This window comes from Ambystoma mexicanum, chromosome 13 (genome assembly GCF_040938575.1).
Source record: "Ambystoma mexicanum isolate Mex_15411 chromosome 13, UKY_AmexF1_1, whole genome shotgun sequence".
In the NCBI taxonomy this organism is placed as follows: Eukaryota; Metazoa; Chordata; class Amphibia; order Caudata; family Ambystomatidae; genus Ambystoma; species Ambystoma mexicanum.
In genome coordinates, this window is record NC_090938.1 from 379,170,385 (window position 1) to 379,194,097 (window position 23,713).

General features: G+C 46.3%; 1 protein-coding gene across 2 annotated transcripts in view; it reads right to left on the reverse strand.

The window, feature by feature from the left end:
- CPNE6 (copine 6) overlaps window positions 1-23,713 on the reverse strand; it is a 631,388-nt gene that overhangs the window by 271,740 nt on the left and 335,935 nt on the right. For both annotated transcript variants that reach the window (XM_069633922.1, XM_069633923.1), the window contains exon 2: window positions 8,660-8,817. In XM_069633922.1, coding sequence (XP_069490023.1) covers window positions 8,660-8,812 — 153 coding nt within the window. In that variant the 5' untranslated portion in view covers window positions 8,813-8,817. The remainder of the gene's footprint in view (window positions 1-8,659; window positions 8,818-23,713) is intronic.

Sequence of the window (23,713 nt, forward strand, 5' to 3'; positions counted from 1 at the left end):
CATCTGCACAGAGTTGGGAGGCATCCGTGAAGGTATTGATGAGTACTGCTGCTGCGTACAGGTAAGCATTAAAGAGTGAGGGGAACTCTATTAACCTTATGGGACACCTCATTGCAAGAGTGGCCATTTTGCTGTGAAATGCCCTATTTGAACTTGGTTTGCCCTACTGCACAGAAAAGGTTGTAACCAGTCCATTACCATACCTCCAGCACCCTGTTGTTTTGTAATATGTCCAGGGATATTTAGTGATCCACCATAACATATGCGGTCTAGTAGTGTGAGTACTGCATGCCTTTTCTATCCAGTAGAGAGACTTGAATTTTCAATAGGATGCGGACACATGGCCTGTGCTCTGGATAGTCTCAAGGAAAGGACCCCTAGGTATGGACATGCAATGGATCTCCTATTACATTTTACACAGAGCATATTGATCCCCAACTGGAGCTCAATGTTAAGCTCCATGACTATTACTAATATCTAGCAGTGACTAAACATTGCCTGCAACAGTATTTTTATCAAGGCTCCAACTATTCCGACCGCTTGCCACCAATGTGACAAATCAACTTCTTGGGCACCAGTGGTCCAGGGATGAATATCAGTTTCTAAACCATTCATCAGGCCAACACTTCTAGTGCACCAGAAGTGATCCAAACAGATTGGAAACCCAAGTAAATTATAAACCTCCTTGTCCAATTTTAGTATTGTGGACGGAACGGCAGGTTTATCTCTGCAAGGTCGTGGATCGTTGGCTAGTTGCAACACAGCAAAAATACAATTACTACCCAATGATAAAAGGGACTGTCCAGTAAAGGTTGTATAAAAATATCGACTATATTATTATTACAACAAAAGTTCTAGCACACTACAAAATACAACCCACCCTGTAAAGGAATACAGAGGGCAGACAGTTTCCTGAAGGAAAGGGAAGCCCTCTGGATACTAACAGGAGGGTAGTCGGTAAAGCAATCAGTCTTAACTGTTCAAGGTTATTTGGTTTAGCACCAAGGCAGTAAGGGGTCGTAAATGTCACTAGGGGCCCACAATGTACCTGGTGCTTGAGATGATCTTGATGCTTGACAGCATCAAGTCGGTTTCAGGACACTTTGCAGCTCCTGCGACAGAGTTCAAGACGGGAGACAGCTGCGGGCATCAGGCTGCAGGCAGTTTGGCAAGAGGGGCTGGACGGACGGCTGCATGCTGGCTTACATGGAAGCTCAGGGTCAAAAAACAATGTCTCTGTGCTGGTTGGCAGATCTGGAATTCTAGTTGAGGCATCTCGGAGGGCTTTAGTGACTGCAGCGTGACAACAGTCAGTGTTGCAGCTGGTCTTGGTTCGAGGGCTCAACTGCCTCGCAAATGTCCTTAAAAGATGGACGCTGGTTGATGCTTGTTGTAGCACTCCTCCTTGCTTCTTCGGAGGGGTTATGTCATCCTTTAAGGCAAATGGCCCAAAGCTGAGGAGAATGTTTGCAGGCAATGGCTTGTCCTTTGTTCAGAGACTCTCTGGCACTTCCCACATAGGAAGCTTTCTGGCAGAACCTACTTCTTCTTACTCCTTTCGAAGTTGTCAGATGATCTGCTAAGTGAGGAGCTCAGCCCACTTTTAAAGCCGAAGGGGCCCCAGTGATTGGTGCAGGCTAAGCCTACCTTAATGAACCAATCCAGGGTCCCTACAAACAATCCTCTGTTATGCGTGAGGTCAGGACCAGAGTGCTTTGCAAAAAGGTAAGCAGTGACAACATGTAATCCTAAGTCCCACCCATCTTCCTGTCTGTTGTAGATCAAAGTGTCTCTCTGGTTAACTGAGCCCTCTGTGGCTCTTGATCAAAGAGCACGTCCCCCTTGAAGTCTGTAGTGAGAACAGACTTCTGTCTCCCTCAAATCACAAACTTCGTCCCTCTGAAACGGGTCCGCCCTGCAGGGGTTGCCTACAGTAAATAGTGTACCCAGACATGCCACTCACTGTCCTTCATACAGAGGGGTGGGAACTAGCTTCAAGTTGACACATTTTATATCAAAGAGGTGTTAGTCCTGCCTTCCTCTTGTCCATTTTTTCATTATTTATTATTCAATTAGTTATAATTACATGTAACAAGCCAAGGCAGATCCATGGAGCCTTTGATATTTTAATTAGGCTGCCCATGGCTGGGGGGTGGGAGGGGTGTGGTGTTGCCTTCCCCCTTCCTGAGATGCAACCACAACAAACACATAGGGCCTCCTTACACGGTAGGCGGTGAGCCATGGCGCTATTAGCGCCATGGCTCATGCCGGTAAAATACCGGCACCGCCTTGGCGGAAAGGGGATTTACCGCCCCACTCCAAGGTTGGAGGGGCGGTAAATCCCCTTTCCGCCATTGCCCTTCCCCATTCCCATTTCTGCCCCATAGGGCTCTATGGGAATGGGGAAGGCGCTAATTACGGCACCGCAATTTTGCGGTGCCGTAATTAGCTCCGAGGTCCCTTAGCAAAGGGACCTCGTAGTAAGGCGGTAAGGATTTATCCTTACCGCCATTTATCCTTACCGCCATCCGTGTAATGAGGCCCATAGTCAAGTGTACTCCAGGGGGGTGGACACAGCCTACATGTGCAGTCCTCCCTGTCAGATTTAGCTGAATGTGACAACCACAGGTACATCAAAGCATCTCAGGAAGGGGGAAGGCAACCCCCCCCCCCGGCCATGGGCAACCTAGTTAAAATATCAAAGGCTCCAAGGATCTGCCTTGGTCGGTTACATATAATTATAATCAATGAAATAATAACTAATGAAAAAATAAAGAATACAAAACAACTCATTTGAAAATAACTGATTTCTTTTTCCTTGTTTTTGGGGGGGTTCCCCTGCCAATCCCCCCTTTTTTCAATAATACTTTCCCCACCCTAAAAACCACTATCCCCTCTCACAGGCATTTTTTTTTCTTTCAAAAGGTTATTTTGGTATTCGTTTTTTTTTTATTTGTTATTTTTTCATTATTTGTTTTGTATTCGATATAACCACTGCATACCGTTTGTTGTGCGGTGAGCAGAGGAAAATGTGTGCCGATTAGCCCCACACATTTTCTGATGTTGATCTCCCATCATTTCTTTTAATTACAAAACTTCAAAAAAGCCCAGCCGAGTGCACACTCTCCGGGCGAATAGTCGAATTCCTCATAGCCTTATTGATACCACTTTCATGAGTGGGGTTGTCATTGGCCCTTATCCCCATCACTTTGCTGATCAGGGGCTACAGAAGGGCCAGGGCGGTTGGGCTCCAGGGGGGTTTCTGTTCTCAGGTGCTGCCCAAGTCGCAGCTGTCGAATTGAATTTGGCTCCTACATCTTTTGAAATGCAAAGTCTGTCCATCTGCGGCTCTGCCAATTAGGGTCCGCTTTCCTGAGGGAAGGGCAAAGGAGATTGCAGAGGTGGGGTGTGTATTCGGAGCAGCACATGTTTTCAAAGTGGCCCAACCACCATCATGTAACTTTCAACTATGTGCTTAGGCTTAGCACGTTCAGTCACTGCATGCAGGCATCCATGCACTTGCGCGTTCGCAATGTCACTGGGCCTAGTAACATCGCTGCTTTGTTCTCCTCCGTTCCCCTTCCCTTGCCTTGTCACGCTCTGAAACACTTGTGTATGAGCGCGATAGAAATAAAATATCAATATCAATATCAATATCTCTGGTCACCTTCTGCGTGGCTGAGAATGATGATAATATATGTCTCAAATAATGGTATTTTGTGAGATGTTCGCGAGTTAGGAACATGATACCCTGTTTAGAACCGTCTTTACAGATTTCACACGAATCACAGCGGAAATCACCCAGAGAGCAACCTGATTTATGTCACTGGCATCACTTGGTGCTTATTTAAATACATGTGACATTACAGGGGCCAGAAGCCTCCATGGCTTGAGCCTGCAGCTAAGAGGGCTGCTGTGCGATGCATCAGAGCCAATTTCAGGGCAGGTCACCACCAGGGCCTTTCACCTCTTTCATTTGAAAGGGGCCCAAGGCTCCTAAGGGGCCCGAAGCTCCGGGTTGGCTTGTTTTACTACAGCTAACGTTTTCCAGCTGTTCTTTGCTGTTTGCTAATGTCAAAGCTAAGAACAGCTGACAAAAGTGAGGCTGCAATTTAGTCTGCATTGCGAGTCCGAATGACTTAGCTGCAGCACCTGCACTAACACTACCCTGCCATGGGGAATGGGGCCCATACGTCCTTTGTTCTGGAGACCAGTTTCTAGTCATATTGATAGTGCATCGTTTACCGGATGCAATGAAATGTATTGATTGGGACGAATGTAGATTTTAGAACTCTGTCATTATGAACTTGTTTTTGTATTTTCATGCTACCTCGGAAATGTGTATAGGGCAGGATTTTACTTAGTAAAGTTGAGCGCACTGTAATATTGGATATTACTGCTGTGAAAAGAAATGTATGATTTCTGAATGAAGTACAGTACTATTTTATCATTGGACGACAAGCTGCAAGCCCTTTAGATACGGATGATCTGATCTCCTGCTCTTGATACAGATTATCATCTGGGGGCTTCCTACACCTTGGAATGCCAAAGCCCCCTTTGGTTCCCTAGCACGCCATAATGGGGGAAAGGAGTAAAGACCCTTTAGAGATTGTTTGATTAAAGGTTTGATGCATATGAACAGAGTTGTGTGTTCGGTGCCTGTTTAATGATGCTGCATGCAGTGCTTTGAATTAGAGTGCACACTTTCTGTGCATTAAAATGTGAAGGATAACCATGTATGATCCAACTTATGTCGCTGCACAGCACCTGCATAATGCGCGCTTTACATGATAATGGAATATGTATAATTTGGGATGTGAGAATGTGAATTTAACCTTTAACAATGTAAAGTAAGGAATCATGAAACTATATTAAGCAAATTCCACATTGTAGAGTGACGCTTCTCGTTTTTTCATTGTATGTTGTGGAAGAAAGGTAGATATTCTGGGTAATAAAAATCGAAGTGTTAATTTGTTTTCAGACTCTTGTTTGCTCTGTTGTAATTTGTGTGCATATTTTACATTTACTTATGAGGCATTAGTCGTGTATTGAATTGCCCAGCAGACATCTTCAAGGTCATCCTCAGCAAAGAGAGTCCGGCATAAGATGTCCGCAACCTCATGAACCAGTAGCTGGCTATAAAAACCGTAGAGAGGAGCTTAAAAGCAGCCCACATGAAACCACTTCTCAAAGACACCTCAGGAAACACAGACAGTCCCACCAATTACCCATCTATACCAAACATCCCTTACCCAGCGAAGCTCCTCGAAACCTACGTCTAGGGACAAGTGCTGACACATGTAGAAGCCAACCCTAGGCCATGAGAGGAATGGAATTAGCAATACTCTCCTTCGGGGGAAAAGCTAAAAATGAAATCAAAATCCATCATTGTTACTACTACACCTTTCAGCAGCCTTTGGCACACAACCCTCATCAAAAGAATCAAGAGACAGTGATAATCCTTCCTGGCAGAAAGAATGGAAATCACCCAGTTACCATCCTTCAGCTCAACACCCCCACACCTCGTTGTGGGGTTACACAGTGCTCACCCCTCTTACCAATACTTTTCAACATTTACATGACCCCACTCATGCAACTCGTCAAAGGATATGGTCTCACTTGCTACAGCTATGTAGACGGCACGAAAATCATTTACAAAATCAGCACCGTTGGGGAGAGAGACCAAAACTTGTACTAATTGCCTCTCACTAATCAATGGATGGAAGAGCAACAAAAGCCTTAAACTCAACCAGGACATAAAAGAAACAATGAGCACTCCCTTCATAGAGCACATAAGATAGCAGACCGAAAAGAGAGACAGCCAAAGGAGTGAAAGATCTCAGACTATTAATGGACAACGACCTAACACTACAACCCCGAGTGAAAGCAGTAGTGAAGAAATGTTTCTTCCATCTGCAAACAAACAGATACGACCCTTTCACACCTTCCAACACAAAACACTTGCCATCGTCTCTCTTGTCATGTCAAGAACAGAATATGCCAGCAGCACCTACCTTGCAATGGCGACTACCTCACCAAAAAACTGCAACAGAAACAGATCGCAGAACAAGCATATCACACCACCACTAGGATGCCTACACTGGTTAGCAGTCAAAAAAAGGAATTACTTCAAAACACTCTGCATCATCCACACAGCAATCCATGGCAAAGGAGCCGATCCCTCTCTACAGACCAAAAAGAAACCTGAGATCCAGCAATGACATATCCGAAAATAAAATACAGTGCATCAGTTTTCTCATACATCTCAACTAAACTTTAGAACTCACTCCACAAGGAAATACGCACAATAGAGGAACATCTAACCATCAGGAAATCATTAAAAACCTGGCTCTTTGATTTGTAAGCAAAAACACCCAATCAACGGTCTAAAAGGATCATGCAAGCTCAATACAAGAGGTACACCGCAAGTCATGGTGACATGTTTAGAGACGCGAACACCAAGTCGATCAATATAGGTAGACCCCCGTCAATAAAAAAGTTATATCGCTAACCATCACACAAGGGATTTCAGTCTAAACATCGGATAATTTTGGGAACATCGGGCCAAGGGTCACCCTGCCTACTCCTAACCCTACTAAAACTCCCCAGAGTTCCGCAATCACAACACACAATCAACCAAATACAACACCCACATGACAACCACAACTCTAAAATTATACAACAAAATCCGCACCTCCTCCAAAAACTCACACACTCACAACATGCTCAACTCCAACTCCACGCCACAGTCACACAAAACCTATACAGCCTCATGCATCTGCACGGCCACCAAACCATACCACCCGGAAGCAAACCCAACATACAGGGGCCATTTTTTCCCAAACTGAAACTACCAACAGAACAGCAAAAGCATTATTGCACTATCACTCACCCCCCACCTAACAAATCCTCAACCCTACTCTTCCTTTTTAAATCCACCAGACCACCCGGAGACCATGAAAATGGCAGCAGCGCACACTATAAATCATATTTACATAAAACCTACAAGGAAACACATTTTTGTTTAATTCTTAGAAAAACAAACATCCCCCCAAATACATAAAAATACAAGTTGTTATTGATTTACTTATAAGGATTTTTTCAGACTCTTATAACATCCTACATAAATCCTATTTCAAAAGATTTTAAAAGAATTCAATAAGTATTTTGGTGTCATATAAGTTCTTATAAAGTGCTTATTATTGCTCTGAAAGTCCCACTAATTTCTCACAAGTGCTTATAATAATAATAATAATAATTTGGCATTTATATAGCGCTACGAACCCTCAGGTATCTGAGCGCTGCTTATTATTACCCACGGTTTGTGGTGCTCATTTATCGACCTCGGAAGGATGAAAGGCTGAGTTTGGCCCTGCCGGGATTCGAACCTGCGTTAGCAGGCTCTGCACGGGTGTCAAAGCGAGCGCTCTACACGCTGTGCCACTTGACCGGCTTGTAGGAGCTACTTATGAGAACCTTATACAGCATTTTTATATGGGTAGAAAAGCAAGTGCAGAGACCTCCTACCTGCAAACAGAGTGACGTTACATGAAGTGACAATGGCTGCAGAGGGAAGTGACATCACACAGTTAAGGTTATGCATTAGGAGCCTCTACTACATGATACATGACGGTGAATCGTGAGTAGTCAACGAGGCAGGTTGACTCAATGGGTGAGGCGGGGTGGCCATTAAATGAGATTGTGTGACCAGAGAACTAGACAGGTTAAGCGGCAACAGGGCAGAGTGCATACCTGCCTACATTTGAAAATCAAAATTCCTGAGATGTATGCCCCGCCCTCAGCCACACACGACTCTGCCCATTTGCACACGGCTCCACCCACACGCCTCCCACTCCCCACCTGCCCTCTTATATCGAATCCTGCACTTTGGGCAGATATTTGAAAAGTATTGCACTGATGTGAAGAGAAATTTTGCCACGGCTCTGTATTCACAAGGGAAATTAGCTATTATATTAAACATCTTAAAATTTGCCAACTGAAACACGAGTGGGCAAAATACAAAATAGAGCATGGCAATTTCTTCACACGTTCTACTTCTATCATCGCGTAAAAAGAACACAAAATGTCCTGAGATTCCAGGGTCTTTCCCAGAGACCCGGAGAAATGGTTAAAATTCCTGAGTCTCTGGGAAAAATCCGGAGGTTTGGCAGGTATGGCAGAGTGACAGGTGCGGAAAGCCTTGCAGTTTACTTGTGACGAGCCTAATCAGGGAAAAACGTGCCCGTGATTGGGGACAGTCTTTGAGAAATATCTGTCCTCTCTCCAACAGCTTTCCAAAATCACTTATGGCCAATGAAGATTCCGGACAGGGGCAGGTGCCCTCTCCCCCCCATGCAGTATTGTGAAATGGACCCTTGCTCACATTCAGCGCGCACTGGCCAGATGCGCTGCCTTGTCTCCCCAGACCTTTAGCTTCTCCTGAGCTTCTGAATGGCACGGGGGTTTTATTCGACCATAGTTCATTCTGCTTGTACCATAGTTCATTCTGCTTGTACCATAGTTCATTCTGCTTGTACAGTAGTCAATGCTCATTCTCCATAGACTTCGAAGCAGATTGGGACCTGGTGACGCCAGCCCCGGAGCGGGACACCTCCAAGGGGCGCATTGCTGAAGCTGACGCCTCAGGTGACGCTCTTACCTCATTGCACTTCCCCTCAGAGCCGAGCTTCAGAATCACGCAGGGGTTGGATTTGGCCAGGGTGTCCCTGTCCAGCAGATTCTTGCAGGAGATGCGGAGCTCCACCCGACAGGCCCCCAGAGCCACAGGCTGGATTTCTGAGCTGTCAGACATTCTACCTGTAAAGGGGAGAGATGAACAAATACAGACATGTCAGCCTTAGAAAACAGAGGGTGAGATATACAAGAGTGGCAGATCACTTTCAAGATATCGCTTCCACACGTCACATTACCGCATTCACAGATGGCCTATTCCTGGCCTCAGCAGGTGAGGCACTTGTGGGTGTTACGTTAGTATCAGAACCAGGGCCAGTTCCTGGTTTTGTGGGACGGGGCCAAAAAGGAAGTGCAAAGTGCAGGGCCCTTCATCTGCATACATAGTTAACATCACAGGTAGTAACATCACAGGAACTGGCAGTGTCCATGGCTTCATGGGACGTGACATAACAGTTGTGCATTAGTGGCCCCTTTCTAAATGACCACTGACTAGCGAATGTTGACTAGTGAACGAGGCAGGTGGAGTCTATTGCGGAATCATTGTGACCATTAATGAGGCAGGGCGATCAGGCTGGCCAGCCAATGAGAATGTGTGAAGAGTGGACCAGGCAGGTTAAGTGGTAAATGGGGCAGAGTGCAGGTCCTTACAGCAGGGTGCCCAGTGAGTGAAGAAGGGGGACCACCAATTCGTGGAGCAGGCTGACCAGTGGCAGAGGCTTGGTCACCAGTTAGGAAGGTGGGTTGATGAGTGAGCGAATGACAAGTGAATAAAACGGGGTGGGCAGTGAATGAGGGAGGGACTCAGTGAATTATGCAGGGTGATCAGTTAATTGGATGAAGTGGTTCCTGAGTGTGGAAGGATGTCCAGTGATAAAGACGTGTGGACTAGTAAATGATGGAGAGTCACGAGAGAGCAAGGCAGGGAGACCAGTGTGGAAAGCAGTGTGATCAATGAGCGGGGTAGGTTGTCCAGTGAGTGTGGCACAGTGGTCAGTGAGCCAGGTTAGTGACCACTGAGTGAGGTGTGGCGACGTAAGAGTGAGGCAAGTTGACCAGTGAGTAGGGGAGGCAGTGATGGGAGAAGAAAAGGTTAATTTCTAGACGTATACAATGAATTCATACACTGGTGAATTCCTCATTATTAATAGCAACCCATTTCAGGGAGATTTTGAGTTAGCAATTTGTTTCAGGGGGACTGTGTAATTATCCCGGAGACCATTATCCTCTCTTCCTGGTTGATGTCTGTGGTCGAGATTATCCTTACTCTGTCAGGCATTCCTGTGAGGAATTCGACCATCCTCACGGTGAGACTGCGCTCGTCTGGGTTTTTTTAAATTTTAAAATAAATTGAATGATGGTAGATGAACCTCCGGAGCAATGTGTGAGGCTAATCCGCACACATTGTCCGATGCTTACCGCCTGACATACGCATAGACCTGTGTACTTTAGGTGGAGACAGCCTACAGGTGCCGCCCCACCCTGTTATATTTAGTTGGGATATGACAGTGAAGATTACATCAAGGCATCTAAGAAGGGGGAGGGAAAAAACTTCCTCCTTCCATGGCCAGCCTAATTAACTAACAAAGGCTCCATGGATCCACCCTGTCCTTTTTTGGCTCTGCTGGTGGCAGCTTCCCATACTAATCAGAGTTCATTCAAACAAGCCCACGTGGGGCCTGGCTGCAGAACTAACAAAGGCCACAGGAAACCCCAACAACCTTTGATATGCACTGTGTCAACCTGAATCCAGCTCTCGCCCCTCAAGTATCAAGGACAGGGAAATGTCATGTCTGGCACACCTGTTTACAGTAGTCACGCTTGTTGGGTGACCCGATTCAGAAGGTACAAGTGTGTGGTTTGGTGGCGACCGAAAGTCTGGTCTACACGCAGTTTCAAGGGAGACCTGCTGCTTTAATCAGGACCCACAGAGAGCTCAATTGACCAGAGAGACCCTTTTATCCACAACAGACAGGAAGATGGGTGGGACTTAGTATTACGTGTTTTCACCACTTTACCTTTTCTGTTGCAGAGCAGACTCGTTATCACCTCATGCATACAGGAGATTGTTGGTGGGGACACAGGACTGGTTCATTAAGGTAGGCTTAGCCTACACCAGCCACTGCGGCCCATTTGGCTTTAAAAGACAGCTGAGCCCCTCTTTTGGGAAGATCATCTGAAGACTTCACAAGAAGTAACAAGAAGAATTCGGCATTGGACCATGGATGAAGGTACACTCTGCCTAGCAGCTTCCACCAGTGAAGGAAGTCCAGGATTTCCAAGAGGGAAGCAAAATCCCTCCCCTAAACATCTCACAGGGAACAGAGGGAGATACTGCACCTCGAGGACCCTCCAGCAGCTCCAGAACCAGAGGAGTGCATCGACAAGCATCCACTTACATCCGCCTTAAAGGACATTAACGAGCTAGTCGTACCCCTCGAGCTGCAACCAACTGCACCGCTGACTGTTGTTACGGCACAGTACTAACGCCGCCTGAGACACCTCAACCAGTGCTTAAGACTCGCCAACAAGCACTGATACAACAATTCCTGAGCCTGAGCTGCAATGTAGGCCGTCCGTCCAGCCTTGCTCGCCGAACTGCCTGCCGCCTGATACCTACTGCTGTCTCCCGTCTTCAACTCTGTCGCAGAGGCTACAAAGCGCCCTGAAACTGACTCTACACTGTTGAGCACCAAGAACCTCTACAAACACAAGGTACATTGTGGTTCTCCCCCCTTAGACTCTGAAGGTCCCTAGTGACATTTTACAACCCATTGCTCCCTTTGTGTTGAAATCACATATCCTTAAACTATTGCGATTAATTAGTTTACCAACTACCCTCCTGTCAGTAACCAGAGTGCATCCCTTTTCATTCTATGAAACTGTCTGTCCTCTGCATTCCTTTACTGGGTGGGTTGTATTTTGTAGGGTGCTAGAACTGTCTGTTGTGATAATAATAAAGTCGATATTTTTATACAATATTGACTGGACAGTCCCTTTTATCATTCAGTAATAATTGTATTTTCGCTGTGTTGCAACTAACCAACGATCCATGACCTTGCAGAGATAGGCCTGTCGTTCGGTCCACGTTACCAAAATTGAACAAGCATGTTTCACATTTTTTTGTGTTTCCAATCTATTGGGATCCCTTCTGGTGTTCTAGAGGTGTGGGGATGATTGATGGTTTCGAAACCGATATTCATCCCTGGACCACTGGTGCCCCGGAAGTTGATTTGTCACAATTCCCAGCTCTGCCTCAGATTCTCCCTGCCCGGCACTTCCTTCGCCCCATCTCTTACTCCCCCTCTCCTTGGTCATCCACCCCTGAACCATTGTCTTCTCGTTGTCTCTCAAATTCAATGTTATTTTAGAAAGGCAAGTTGTATCATGGCACATTTTACCAAAGGCTTTAGATGCATAGCAGAAAGCAGATTTGCGAATTATTCATTTTCTGGTTTCTGATAAACAAACAGCCAAACACTTAAATACGACAGTTTTGCTCAATGTAAATTGCTGGTAAAATTACAAATATTCCAAAAAGTGATGGGTGGAAGATTTTAAAATAATCTTAACACTGGTACTGCTCTGGGGAACCTTCCAGACCACCATTTCAAACCCATTGAGAAAGGGGACCAGTCATATGCAAATCAGTCAAAACATGTCTGGGGATGCTTGTGGTCTCATGCAGAAGGGTTGTGACCTAGCAGTTTGGGGTGAATGTTCTCTTTTGGGGGGACCAAGCCTTATTTGCATGTGGTCGTTCCCCTTCTGTAATGGCCTGGCAGGCTGATGATGGTCTGGAGGGTTGCCCAGAGCAATGCCAGAGGTGAATATTAATTCTTAACCTTCCAGCAATCACCTCTTTTTTTGGGACGCTTTAGTCACCCCGAGTGGGACGGGTATGCCCAGACATTGATCCTAAGCCTGCTGGGCCTAGAGAACCAAGCTACTCCTCACTGATGACGCCTAATGAGGCTGAAACATGCCTGGGGTGTTTGTGGTGCAGAAGGGATGTTACCTAGCAGCTCAGGATGGACTGGACTGGTGATCTTTCCCCTTCTGTAATGCCCTGGCAGGCAAAGAACAATGGTCTCAGGGGTTGCCCAGAGCTATGCCCATGGTTATTGATTCAAGCACTGCCAGCCATAACATTTTGGTTTTTGCTAAAATTACCAACTCAATGGGACCAGTTATAATGTCCTTTGAAGGGTGAAAGGCTGGGTCTGCCTGTTGGGGAGCTGTCCTATGGCCCACTTAATGTACATGCCTTCTTATCTGGACTGGAGGTGGTACGTAAGACGTCCAGCAGCTGGGCGGTGGCCTCTCATTTTCTTCTTTATCCAAATTAGGTATCAGTAAGGCCTTCAAAGGTAATGTTTGGCTATAACCAGAGGAGAACTGAGCTATGGGAATATCAGTAGACTTTCTGGCAGGCTTTCTCTGAATCGTTGCTAGGCTTGTAGAAAGATCAGTCAATCACTTTGGCTCATGACTGACCCTGCCACAGACCTACTGGTCTTGGGGAAGCACCAGGCTGCTGTGATTCCTCATAATTTCACTATGGCCCAATCTAACCAGAGTTTTAGAAAGCTGATCACTTTTCTCGTATCTTGATAATTGGGCTCCAGCGTGTGGTCTATGCTTATCCTGAATGCCCTAGCACATGCCCGCTCACCATTCTACTTTCCTCATTTACACACAGATCTACCTGCTACTCATAAACACTTCAGGTGAACATCATCTAGTACCCCCTCCCTCACCCACACCACACCCATCCCAACTCCAGACCGCTCTCACCACCTTCTCACACACAGCCCTCCAACAATCCACTACCAACCCTCCCTCTCAGGTCAGAGACCTGCAGAGGAGCAGCGGCATGCCTCCGCAGGAAACCCTGCCCACTACCTCCCAGTTACAGTGATGAAGTGTGATTAAGCCTGGTTGGGCAGTCTTGCACATAGAGCCATCAGGCATCACTATAAATCCCTATCATTCAAGGAATCAACTTCGAAGTGCAGTGTATTGAAAGATTTGGGTTTTCAGGAGGGTTGGGACCTGGCTCTGACTACCTACATGTTGAAGTTGGGTAGAGGTCCTTCTGTCTATGAAAGTGAGGCTCACTGGCACAGGGAATGTGTTTGGAGGTAGTATCTGAAGGAGTGCAGGCGTGCCTGAGGGTGTGCAGCAGACATGTTGTCATCTGGCTCCAGCCTGGGCTGGCGACAATATGGCTGACCATAGCTGTGGCAGTCATGGTGAGGTGTGGATGTACTGAGTGGAGGGCTGACTAATGAACGGCAGAACAAGAGTACAGCCAAGTACTGTTTGCTGTGGACCGCTACGGACTGCTGCGTTATGCCACTTTCTTGCCGCCGGAGCGGCTTTGTGAACTGGGACTGTTTCCTTTGACCGGAGGACGTCTAACAGCGTTACACCCAGCTTGCCTGGCCCTGTTCCCCGGATCTAGGAGGTGATTGTCTGCTTTCATCAATTCAGCAATCTGTACCTCCCCCATTGAACCTGTGTGCCCCCATTGAACTGAACTGCCGCATTGACCTGCAGTGCCCCCTCTGTTAGTTTATAGCAGTGTCAGTATTACGTGGACTGCCTAACTCACCTTACATTTTTTTCCTTTTTCCTCAGGGTTTTCCTGTCGAGGGAGGCTACGCCCCCCTCGCTGAGTGACGCCCCTCCAGCCTCCATTTAATCTGATCTCCTTGCGCACCCGCGCCGCGCACCAGCAAAGTAAAGCCAAGTATTGTTTGCTGTTCGCAGGTTGCGGGGTGCTTGGAGCTGGCTGTGCGTCACCCTTTGCCCTGTTTCTACTTTGAGGGCTTTGTTTTGTTGGTGTTTGTGAAGGTAGGCCCACTCATTTCCTGCACCAATCATTTATTTCATGTCAGCTGTTTCAGTTTAGGGGGGTGTGTGCACTTCCTGGGCGCCCAGTGGGGCTAGTTTGTACTTCCTCTCCCACCTTTGACTTTTACCCCTTCATAGGAGACTGCGGGCTTTAGGCCTTTGATCCTGGGGGTTTGGTGTGGATATTGTGGAAGTTTGAGGTGTTCAGTGCTTCCACTCTAGGAGCTCCAAGTTGGCTGCAGCCCTTACGCCTTGGAGAGCTTCTGGTGCGAATTGAGTTTTTGGTCTATCTTGGTGCTCCCCTAATGATAAGTCGCCTTGTTACATTGTTGTTTCATTTTTTGGTACGTCTGGCGTATGTCTAATGACGGTAGTTTGGGTCTAATGCCCTGTGTCATTATGCTATCTTGTACATCTTGTTTCTAGATTTTTATACTAGTCACTGTTGCTATCTTGTGCGGTTGTGAGGGAAGAGGAGGTGGATCAGCCTCTCACCGAAGTTGTTGGGTAGGGTTGTGTCTCTCTTCCTCTTGATCTCTTGGTTTTGCTCCTGCTCTTCCACAAAGGAGGTTGGTCTTCTTTTGTTTTGTGGGGCGTTTTAGCTGCCGAGCATGAGCCCAACCTTGAGAAGCGGCAGTAAGACAGACTCTCCTTTGAAGATATCTGTGACGCACCCTCGTAGCAACACTCGAAATAGCACCCTCCCATTGGCCCCCTCTAACAAAAAGTCTCTCTTATCTATGCCTACTCCAGTGGTGGCGAGGGCCATTGAGCTGGCTCTAGATGGGGGCTCTGAGCTTGCCGAGACAGCAGCTCATTCTTCTGTTAAACCTCTTCCCTCATCCGCCCACCCTCCCTTTTTGGCATTATCAACCTTTACTGTTCAGGAAGCCAATGATAATGTGGGCGAAGTGGGCGAGGTGAATATCCATGAACATGGTGCCATCTGTTCCCCGGTGCATGATATTGGAGGTTTCCCCCGCATCTCAGACACTTCAATGTTGGCACATACAATTGTGAGTGAACTAAGCAAAAGAGTGCAGCTTTCTTTGTGCCCCTCCTCTCCTGCATCTTGTTCCTTCCCTTTTCGCAAACAAGTCCACTTCCACCTCCCCCCTGAAAGAAGCAGTAATCATTTTGTTGATCACGGAAGTGCCCCCCTTGGTTACACCGAGAAGGGGTCTGGAAGGGGGGCCCGACCCTGTTTATGACAATTTTCATGCTGATGAGGGTCTGTCGTCAGGGATTTTTCATCCACCTGGGGTAGACCCTTTTTCCATAGGGAATGAAGATGATGATCCTTCTGCCCCAAAGGGGGAAGTAGGATCAGCTTCCACCCCGGAAGATTTGTTCTCTACTACCCATCCAAATGAGCCCCCCAATTTTCCGGTAATTTTGCGGATACTCAATCTGTTGGACAAGGGCCCTGAGTTAACCCATTGGTCAATGAGAGAGATGCAGGCTTTGCTTGCGCTTATGAAAGACAAAATGGCCAGATTGGAAGGTTTTATTCTAGCAGAGGAACAATCCAAACCCTTCTACCTGGCCCAATTTGAAAAATTGTTGGTGAGAGCAGCCTCCATATCCAACAGCCCCAGGGTAGCTATTTGACTCGTTCACAAGGCTCCCAAACTGAATCTGGGAGCTGCCCCTCATTTCCGCCACAGAGAACGTATTCGCAAGTAGTGCAGGGCGATATGTATGATAAATTGGAGCACAGGAATACTGAAGCTACTGATCTGTTGGAAGTACTTAAACTCCAGCATGACCGTCTCTTGCAGGTGAAGCATCTTTTATACAAGTTGGCTGTGACCCACCATCACTTGGACCCGTCAGACTGCCCAGGCCAGGTTCCTGAGGCGGTTGAGGGGATAGTCGGATCTTCCAACAGCCCCTCTCCTCTGACGGATATCATTGATGCCCAGTCCACCCCCCTTCCTATGGCCTCTGTGGTGCCCTTGGAAGTTGAGGAGGGCTCTGTAGTGCATGAAGGCAGGCACTTTATTTCTCGCAAGGCAAGGAAGTCCTTCCTTAGAGCCCAAAAACGACTAAATCAGACAAAGGCCATGCAGAAGAAAGTTGCCTTTAAAGCACTCCCTGGTAAGTGTGTGCAGGTATCACCTGATCCCTGCCCGCTAGCGAAGCCCAACAACGTTGCCAATACTGATGACCTGGGATTGGACCTGTGTGACCTTGATGAGGAAAGCAAGAAACATCTACAGATTGCCGCACTGAAAAGCGGCAATGTTCAGATTGTACCCTGTGCTTCTCCAAGGATTCCATTGGTTAAGACACAATCCCAGCTCCACTGTTTTTTTCCCAACATTGAATCGAAAAAAGTGTCTACCCGGCTGCCAGCTGGCTTACAAGTGGCAGCTGCTGTGAGCCCGGCAATTGGCTCTTTGATCTTGGATCCAGCTCTTGGAGGATTGGTAGTTGACTCGGTGCCTCCGGCCTCTGGCCTAGTGGTAACTGAGGAGCAGTTGGTGCTTGTATCTCAACTAGAGGTAGCACAGGCTCCTTTGGTTCCGGCACGGCCTGCTCTCGCGGTGGATGTGCCAGGTCATCAACCAGCCACCGCAGAGCCTGCTAGTGATGCCTTGTCCTTTGCGCAAACTCCCAAGGACATGAAACTAATCCTTGGTTGGACAAGTAATCCGGACATTAATGGCCCTGCTCGCATAAACAGGTCTTTTCTGATGAACTTGTTTTCTCAGATTCCTGCACTAAGAAATTTGTCATCTAAGGACCTCGACTGGGTCAAATTAGCGGCCCACAACAACCACAGAGGGCTCTGTAGAGTACAATCGCAGATTATATCTAAAATGCTTTTGGACTTCTCAGATGATTTCCACTCTAATGGACTTGTGCCCAGTTTGTTTTTGGACATGGAAAGTGCATGGGCTTTTCTTGATTGGGTTCCTGTCCCCGCAACAGAATGCCCTGCAGGCACGGCCTTGGTCCCCTTTGAATCTCAAGCTACCCAACTAACTGTGCAACTGGCCTCGCTTACGCAAGCACTGAGTGGCCTCTCCTGGTTGGAGCCCTTGATTAAAGTGACTGTTGCCATGAAAGCCATGAAAGGGCCTGCTCCGGTCTCCTAATTGACCAGCTTGACCGTAGCTTCCTGGAACTGCTGCGGTTTAAGCAACCTCGAGGCATGGCATAGACGGGTTAAGTCTGACAAGAAACCTGACATTTTATTTTTACAGGAAACAATGGCTTTAGGCGGCATCACGCTTGAGGGATTTACCTGTTTTTCGGTTCCGGCTCGTCGTGTGCCTGCTGGCCGTCCATCTGGGGGTATCGCCGTTCTCATTAATCACGGCTTGAAGGTTGTGTTTTCCTTATTGGACAACTCAGATTCATGTATATTGGTGGAACTGTCGATTGAGCACTGCAATGTTCCGTCTCTCCTCTTGCTGTCTATATATTGGAATCCTAAGGCACTCTCCCTGCATTCGGTCTTAGAGGAATTGGACAACTCAGATTCATGTATATTGGTGGAACTGTCGATTGAGCACTGCAATGTTCCGTCTCTCCTCTTGCTGTCTATATATTGGAATCCTAAGGCACTCTCCCTGCATTCGGTCTTAGAGGAATTGGATAGGATCTTGGGCCATGCCTCGGTTTCTTGTCCCAATCACGAAATTGTGATTGGGGGTGACTTGAACTCATATTTAGAACTTCATAACGCTGCCCGCCCCTCTAGTCTTTCCTCTCCATATGTCCAACAAGCCTTTCATAGAGGATCTTTATGGGCAAGCTTTTTTGAAGCATGGGGTATTTACCCTATCCAACTTGGGCCACATTCAATCAAAACCTCTTGGAGGCGTGGAGCAGCTTCCTCTCTTATTGATTATCTACTGGCGTCTAAAGTGTGTTCTGGTTTGCTCGACCCAATCTTAGTTTTAGATCTGGGTATGAACGACCACCATATGCTGTACTCGTGCATACACTTGAGCATTGATGCATACAAAGCCTCGGCCCCAGCTCATATGGTTGAATGTGATAGGCATACTATCTCTGTTAAATGGCAGCCATCGGTCTGTAGGAAATTGGTGTTCCTGGTAAACAGGGATCTCCTAGCTTGCCAGGAGGACTTTCTCTCGGTGGGTAACGTGGAAAAAATGAATGAACTAAATCTCACAATAATGCACAGGCATCTATCTAACCTAGTAAACAATTCCCTGGTAAAGGGAACCCCTTCGGACGCCTGTCCTTATTCGGTCTCGGTTGTAAATCTAAAAAAGCAAAAAAAAAGGGACATTCATAATTTAAGAACTCAGTCGATTAGCCCGTCTAATTACCACAGGGAAAAAAATTATATTGCTGCCCGTTTCAAGCAACAATTAAAGACGCTTCGCCAGGCTGCGTACAACTCAGCCAACCAACATATGATTGAGCTGTTATGCAAGAAAACAACCCGGGATTTATGGGCTATCCTAAGAAATCCGTCTGGCAAGGCAGACACCCGTTTAGTTGCAACCATTTTGGGCCCTGAATGGGAGCAGTTTTTCAGTCACAAATACGCACTGCCGGAGCGACATCTTAAACTAGAATCATTCAGCTTGCAGCTAGCCCTACCTCAAGTTTGTCCATGGGAACTTAAAGACATCATATGGGCAATTTCCCAATTGAAATATTCGAAAGTGGCTGGTCCAGATGGGCTGCCCCCCTGTGTCTTTAAGGATGATCCCAACTTTTGGGCGAGGTACTTGCTTCCGCGCTATCAGTTGATTTATCAAACGGGTAGATTCCCTAAATCATGGCTGATGGCTATAGTGATCCCGATACACAAAAAGGGTGCCCTAAGTAACCCGCTAAACTTTAGACCTATTGCCCTTATAGGTACAGAGGCAAACATTTTTGCACAGCTGATCCTGTGTGAGTGGGTAGCCCACATAAGTGCCTTGAAAATCCTCTCAAAAGCACAGGTCGGCTTTCGGCGGGCTATAGGCACGCCGCTAAATGCTTCAATTCTTGCCCACCTCCTTCGGACTGCGCATTCTAAATCTAATGGCACCATTTATGTGGCAGCATTAGACCTCTCAGCTGCCTTTGACAACGTTCTTCGAAATCGCCTTTGGCAGAAGTTGTTATCATATGGTATCCCTTCTGCTTTGGTAGCTATAATTGCTGCCTTACACCAAAACACCTCATGTAGGGTCCGAATCAACTCTGAAGGTCTTCTAACCGACAACATCTCTACGTACTTAGGCGTAAAACAGGGCTGTAACTTGGCCGCAGTATTATTCAACTTTTACCTGGCTGACATTGACAAAATCTGGCAGGGCTCTAATTCTTTTCCGGTAGCATTGGGCAACTTACGGATTCACTGGTTGGCATTTGCGGACGACGTCATCCTATTTGATAGGGTTCCTTTCGGACTCCAAAATAAATTACAGACCTTTTATGACTATTGTGTGTTAAACAATATGACCATCAATCCAGCCAAATCCAACATAATTGTTTTTACAGCTAAAACAAAATTACCAAGATTTAATTTTGTCATTAATGCCCAACCTATTTTGAGAAAAAAAGAGATTATCTATTTGGGATATCATCTATCGAATGGGATGTCTATCGGCGCATGGCACACAGTTTTGAATGCCAAGCTTAATCCACTGTTGGCCCAAATGTCAACGATCTTCCGCAGATACTGTAGATATTCACTTATGCCCCTTTTGCAATACTACACTATGAAAGTAGAGCCTATTTTACTCTATGCTGTGGATGTGTGTCTTTCGAAGTTGGGGCATTTATTAAATCGTTTACAAGGTAAACTCTGGAAGAGAATTTTGGGGCTGCCAGGATATCTACCTAATGCCATCATTCTACATGAACTAGGTTTATATTCCCTAGAAGACAAATATCTCTGGCGGATAGTGAATGCTTTTTCTAAAATGATTTCACCTCCTCCGAATTCCCTTTACGAGGATTTTCACGCAATGCTTGCCCATGAATGTCCTTCTTCGATTTCTGAATTTAAAGATCGAATTTATGCCATCCTATCATCGTTGAACATGTCCCAGCAGGATTTGATTGATTCCCCGAGTAAAGTTAAAAGTCGTTTCTTTAAAAATTCTTGGGCACGCAACTCTGATCTGATCGAAGGTTACCCCTCATTTGGGACCTATGCCACATTTAGGCAGGCAGTGTCACCTCGGCTGCCTTACTTATTATGCTTCCCGGACAAAGATGCAAGAAGGACGTATATGCGATTTCGTTTGGATCTCATTCACACAGGCTCTCGGATTGGGTACTGCTCAGGGTAGAGGGATCTGGCAAAGTGGGAGGGCTGCATATTCTGTTTACAGTCCGCTGAGTGTGAAACACTTGAACATCTGTTTATGTACTGCAATTTTTTCAACAAACATAGGCAATGTTGTCTAGGTGCATTTTTGACCTCTGATTCTCCTTTTGAACGTCACCTAGTTTGGCTTCGATGTATGCAGGGCAACACCATGTCTATTATGTTAGCAACTGTTAGACTTGTTGTGATGATTGAGGAGCATCTGCTGCCACTCAATAGTGCCATCTTGTGTGGGCAGCCTGTGAAGTAGCCTCCTTCACCCATCTAGAAATTGCGTAAGATTTTGAACGCTCTTGGCTTCTGATCGTTAGCCATTTTGTGTTTTGATACTTTTAGGGTTTTTCGCTTATAAAATTGGTAGATGCTGAATTTGTTTGATCTTGTGAGATACACACCTGAACACCCCTTTTGGGGGAACAAAGAATGTTGGGGGGTGGTTGGCTATGTCCTATGTATATGATGTGGGTTTGTATTATGTTTCTAAATTGTTTTTTATTAGCTGCCAAATGTTTTTTAGCAATGTTTTAAGCAATATGCCTTTCTTGTTCTTTTCCCTTTGTTTTTTGTGTGTTTTATCATTAGTATTATCAACATTTGACTATGGATTTCTTTATGTGCTATGAAAAATTTGTAAAGGTGTAAATTAAATTTTGCTACCAAAAAAAAAAAATAATAATAATAATAAAAATAAAAATAAAAAAAAGAACAAGAAACATGGTTTTGTGCTACCCGGGAGCATGTATATGGTTAGAGTTTTTATACACCCACTCACAGTGGAAGGGCATTGGTAAGTATCCTGCATAAATGCTGACTCAGTCCCTGTCATCAGATGTAGACCTGTATTCACCTTCATGCCTTGCCATGGTTTTGCATGGCTCCCGAATGGTCAGCACTGAGAAGGTCAGGGTTCTTATTGGAGCAACTGGCCCCAAGAGGCAGAACTTGGGATGAGCGGACTAGGGGGTGATTAGGATAAGACCTGGACATTGAAATGTTATCCTCATTAAGTGTTATGCAGGGTTCCAAATAGAGCTCGGCATGGTCTTGTAAGTGCCCTGCCAGTTGTGGCTCTCCGGATGTTTTGAACTATGACTCTCATGATCACTTACCATTGACTATGCTGGTTAGGGTTGATGGGAGTTGTGGACCAAAAAATATGAAGAAACAAAGGTTGCAGACCCCATCTCTATGGTGGTCTAAATAGAGGTTGACATTCTAAAGATGCCCCAATAGGTCTCTGCATGGGCTTGTAGAGTCTTCAGTATAGGGCATTGCTTGGGCTCGATGTGCTTAAGTAGAGTACGGTAGAGCTCAAGCTTTGTGGGGTTCTTGGCCTGGTGACTTCAGCGCGAGAGGAGATTCTGGTAGTCTGAACCTGGGATGAAGCCTGAGTCTAAGCACTGTAAAATGTAGATCTTCCACCAGGACAGCAAAGGTGGAGAGATAGGTGTCAAAGTGGTGTGCCAGAGAGAGTAGTGTTGCGAAAATGGAGCTAGCATGAAAGTAAAGGAAAGGCCGCAGGACAAGGGTTGCCCTAACAGTATTATTAGCCACTGTAATTTAGTGTAATTTGTAACTCTGAACATTACTATGCTGTTGCAGATATTTTATGCTTTCCCAATGAAGAAAATGTAATCGCTGCTTTATTGAACAGTTTCCAATTGCAATAAAGTTCCACATGTTTGGCCTAAGGTTTTTGAGGAATTCACGGCTGTGCAATGAGGGTACATTGGTCCCTGGGAATAGAAAGGGTTTCCACATCTGCCTGTGTTAACAAAGCCAATGTGGATGGAAGCCCTGAGCCAGTGAGTTCTTTCAGAGTTGTGTCCACTCAGGAACGGAGTGAGTAAGGTGTTGTTCGCAGCAACATTAGGGGCCTCATGATAAGTGTGCCGGTGCGGAAACAATGTCGGGATAAATGCTGCTCATTCCCGCTCTGGCATTTTTTCCAGACTGGCACACTTTAAGTTTGCTGGTGGGGACCATAGACCTCCCAGCTGGGAGTTCAAGCCCCTACCGGCAAAGAAATGCCTGAATCACCAGCACCGTTACGAACAGTGGCGGTGATTCAAGCAATCCCATTCCATGGAATCCTATGGGACTCCATGGGAATGGGAACTTACCGGCACTCTGCCGCTCATAATATCCCGGTAATACCGGGATGTCGGGCGGCGGAGATGGTAAGGCAGGTTTGCCGGTATCCTGCCAGAATTGCCAGCAGGAGACCGGAAAACATATAATGAGGGCCAAGATCTTAAACCAACAGGGGCCATGGGGCACTTGAGCCAGTGCCGCCTGAGGGAGGAATCTCTTAGCCGAGGCTCTGAGGAGCGAGCGCTGCGTGGTTGGTATGCCAGGATTTGGTGGATGTTACTTACAGCTGCATAAAAGGTTTGTGAAAAGACCTGGCTCTGGAGTAGACTGATGTGCTTAGTGCCAGACATGGTAATATCGGTCCAAGAGGATTCACAGGGGGGGATGCATGTGAACCAAGAGCAAGACAGCGACTGGGACAACTGCATTAAGGGAGACTAGGACTAGGATCCCCACTTTATATCCTGCAATGTCCAGATTCTTCATATCCTGCAATGTTCCCTTCCCAAGCTTAAGAACGCTTTGCCAAAAGGCTCTTAGATTCTAGCTTACCACCCCCTTCCCCTTTACTTAAAGATATAATTGGCTAATCCATGGTCTAAACCACTTACGGATATCTTCAGCCAAATAAGACAGCAGCACACCCCAACTACAGGAAATATCTTGCCAACTGGGGTGCCATGTAACAATAATCAGTAAGCGCAATATATAAAGGGCCTAAGGCCTTTTGCAGTTAAGTTGGCATGCCTCAAA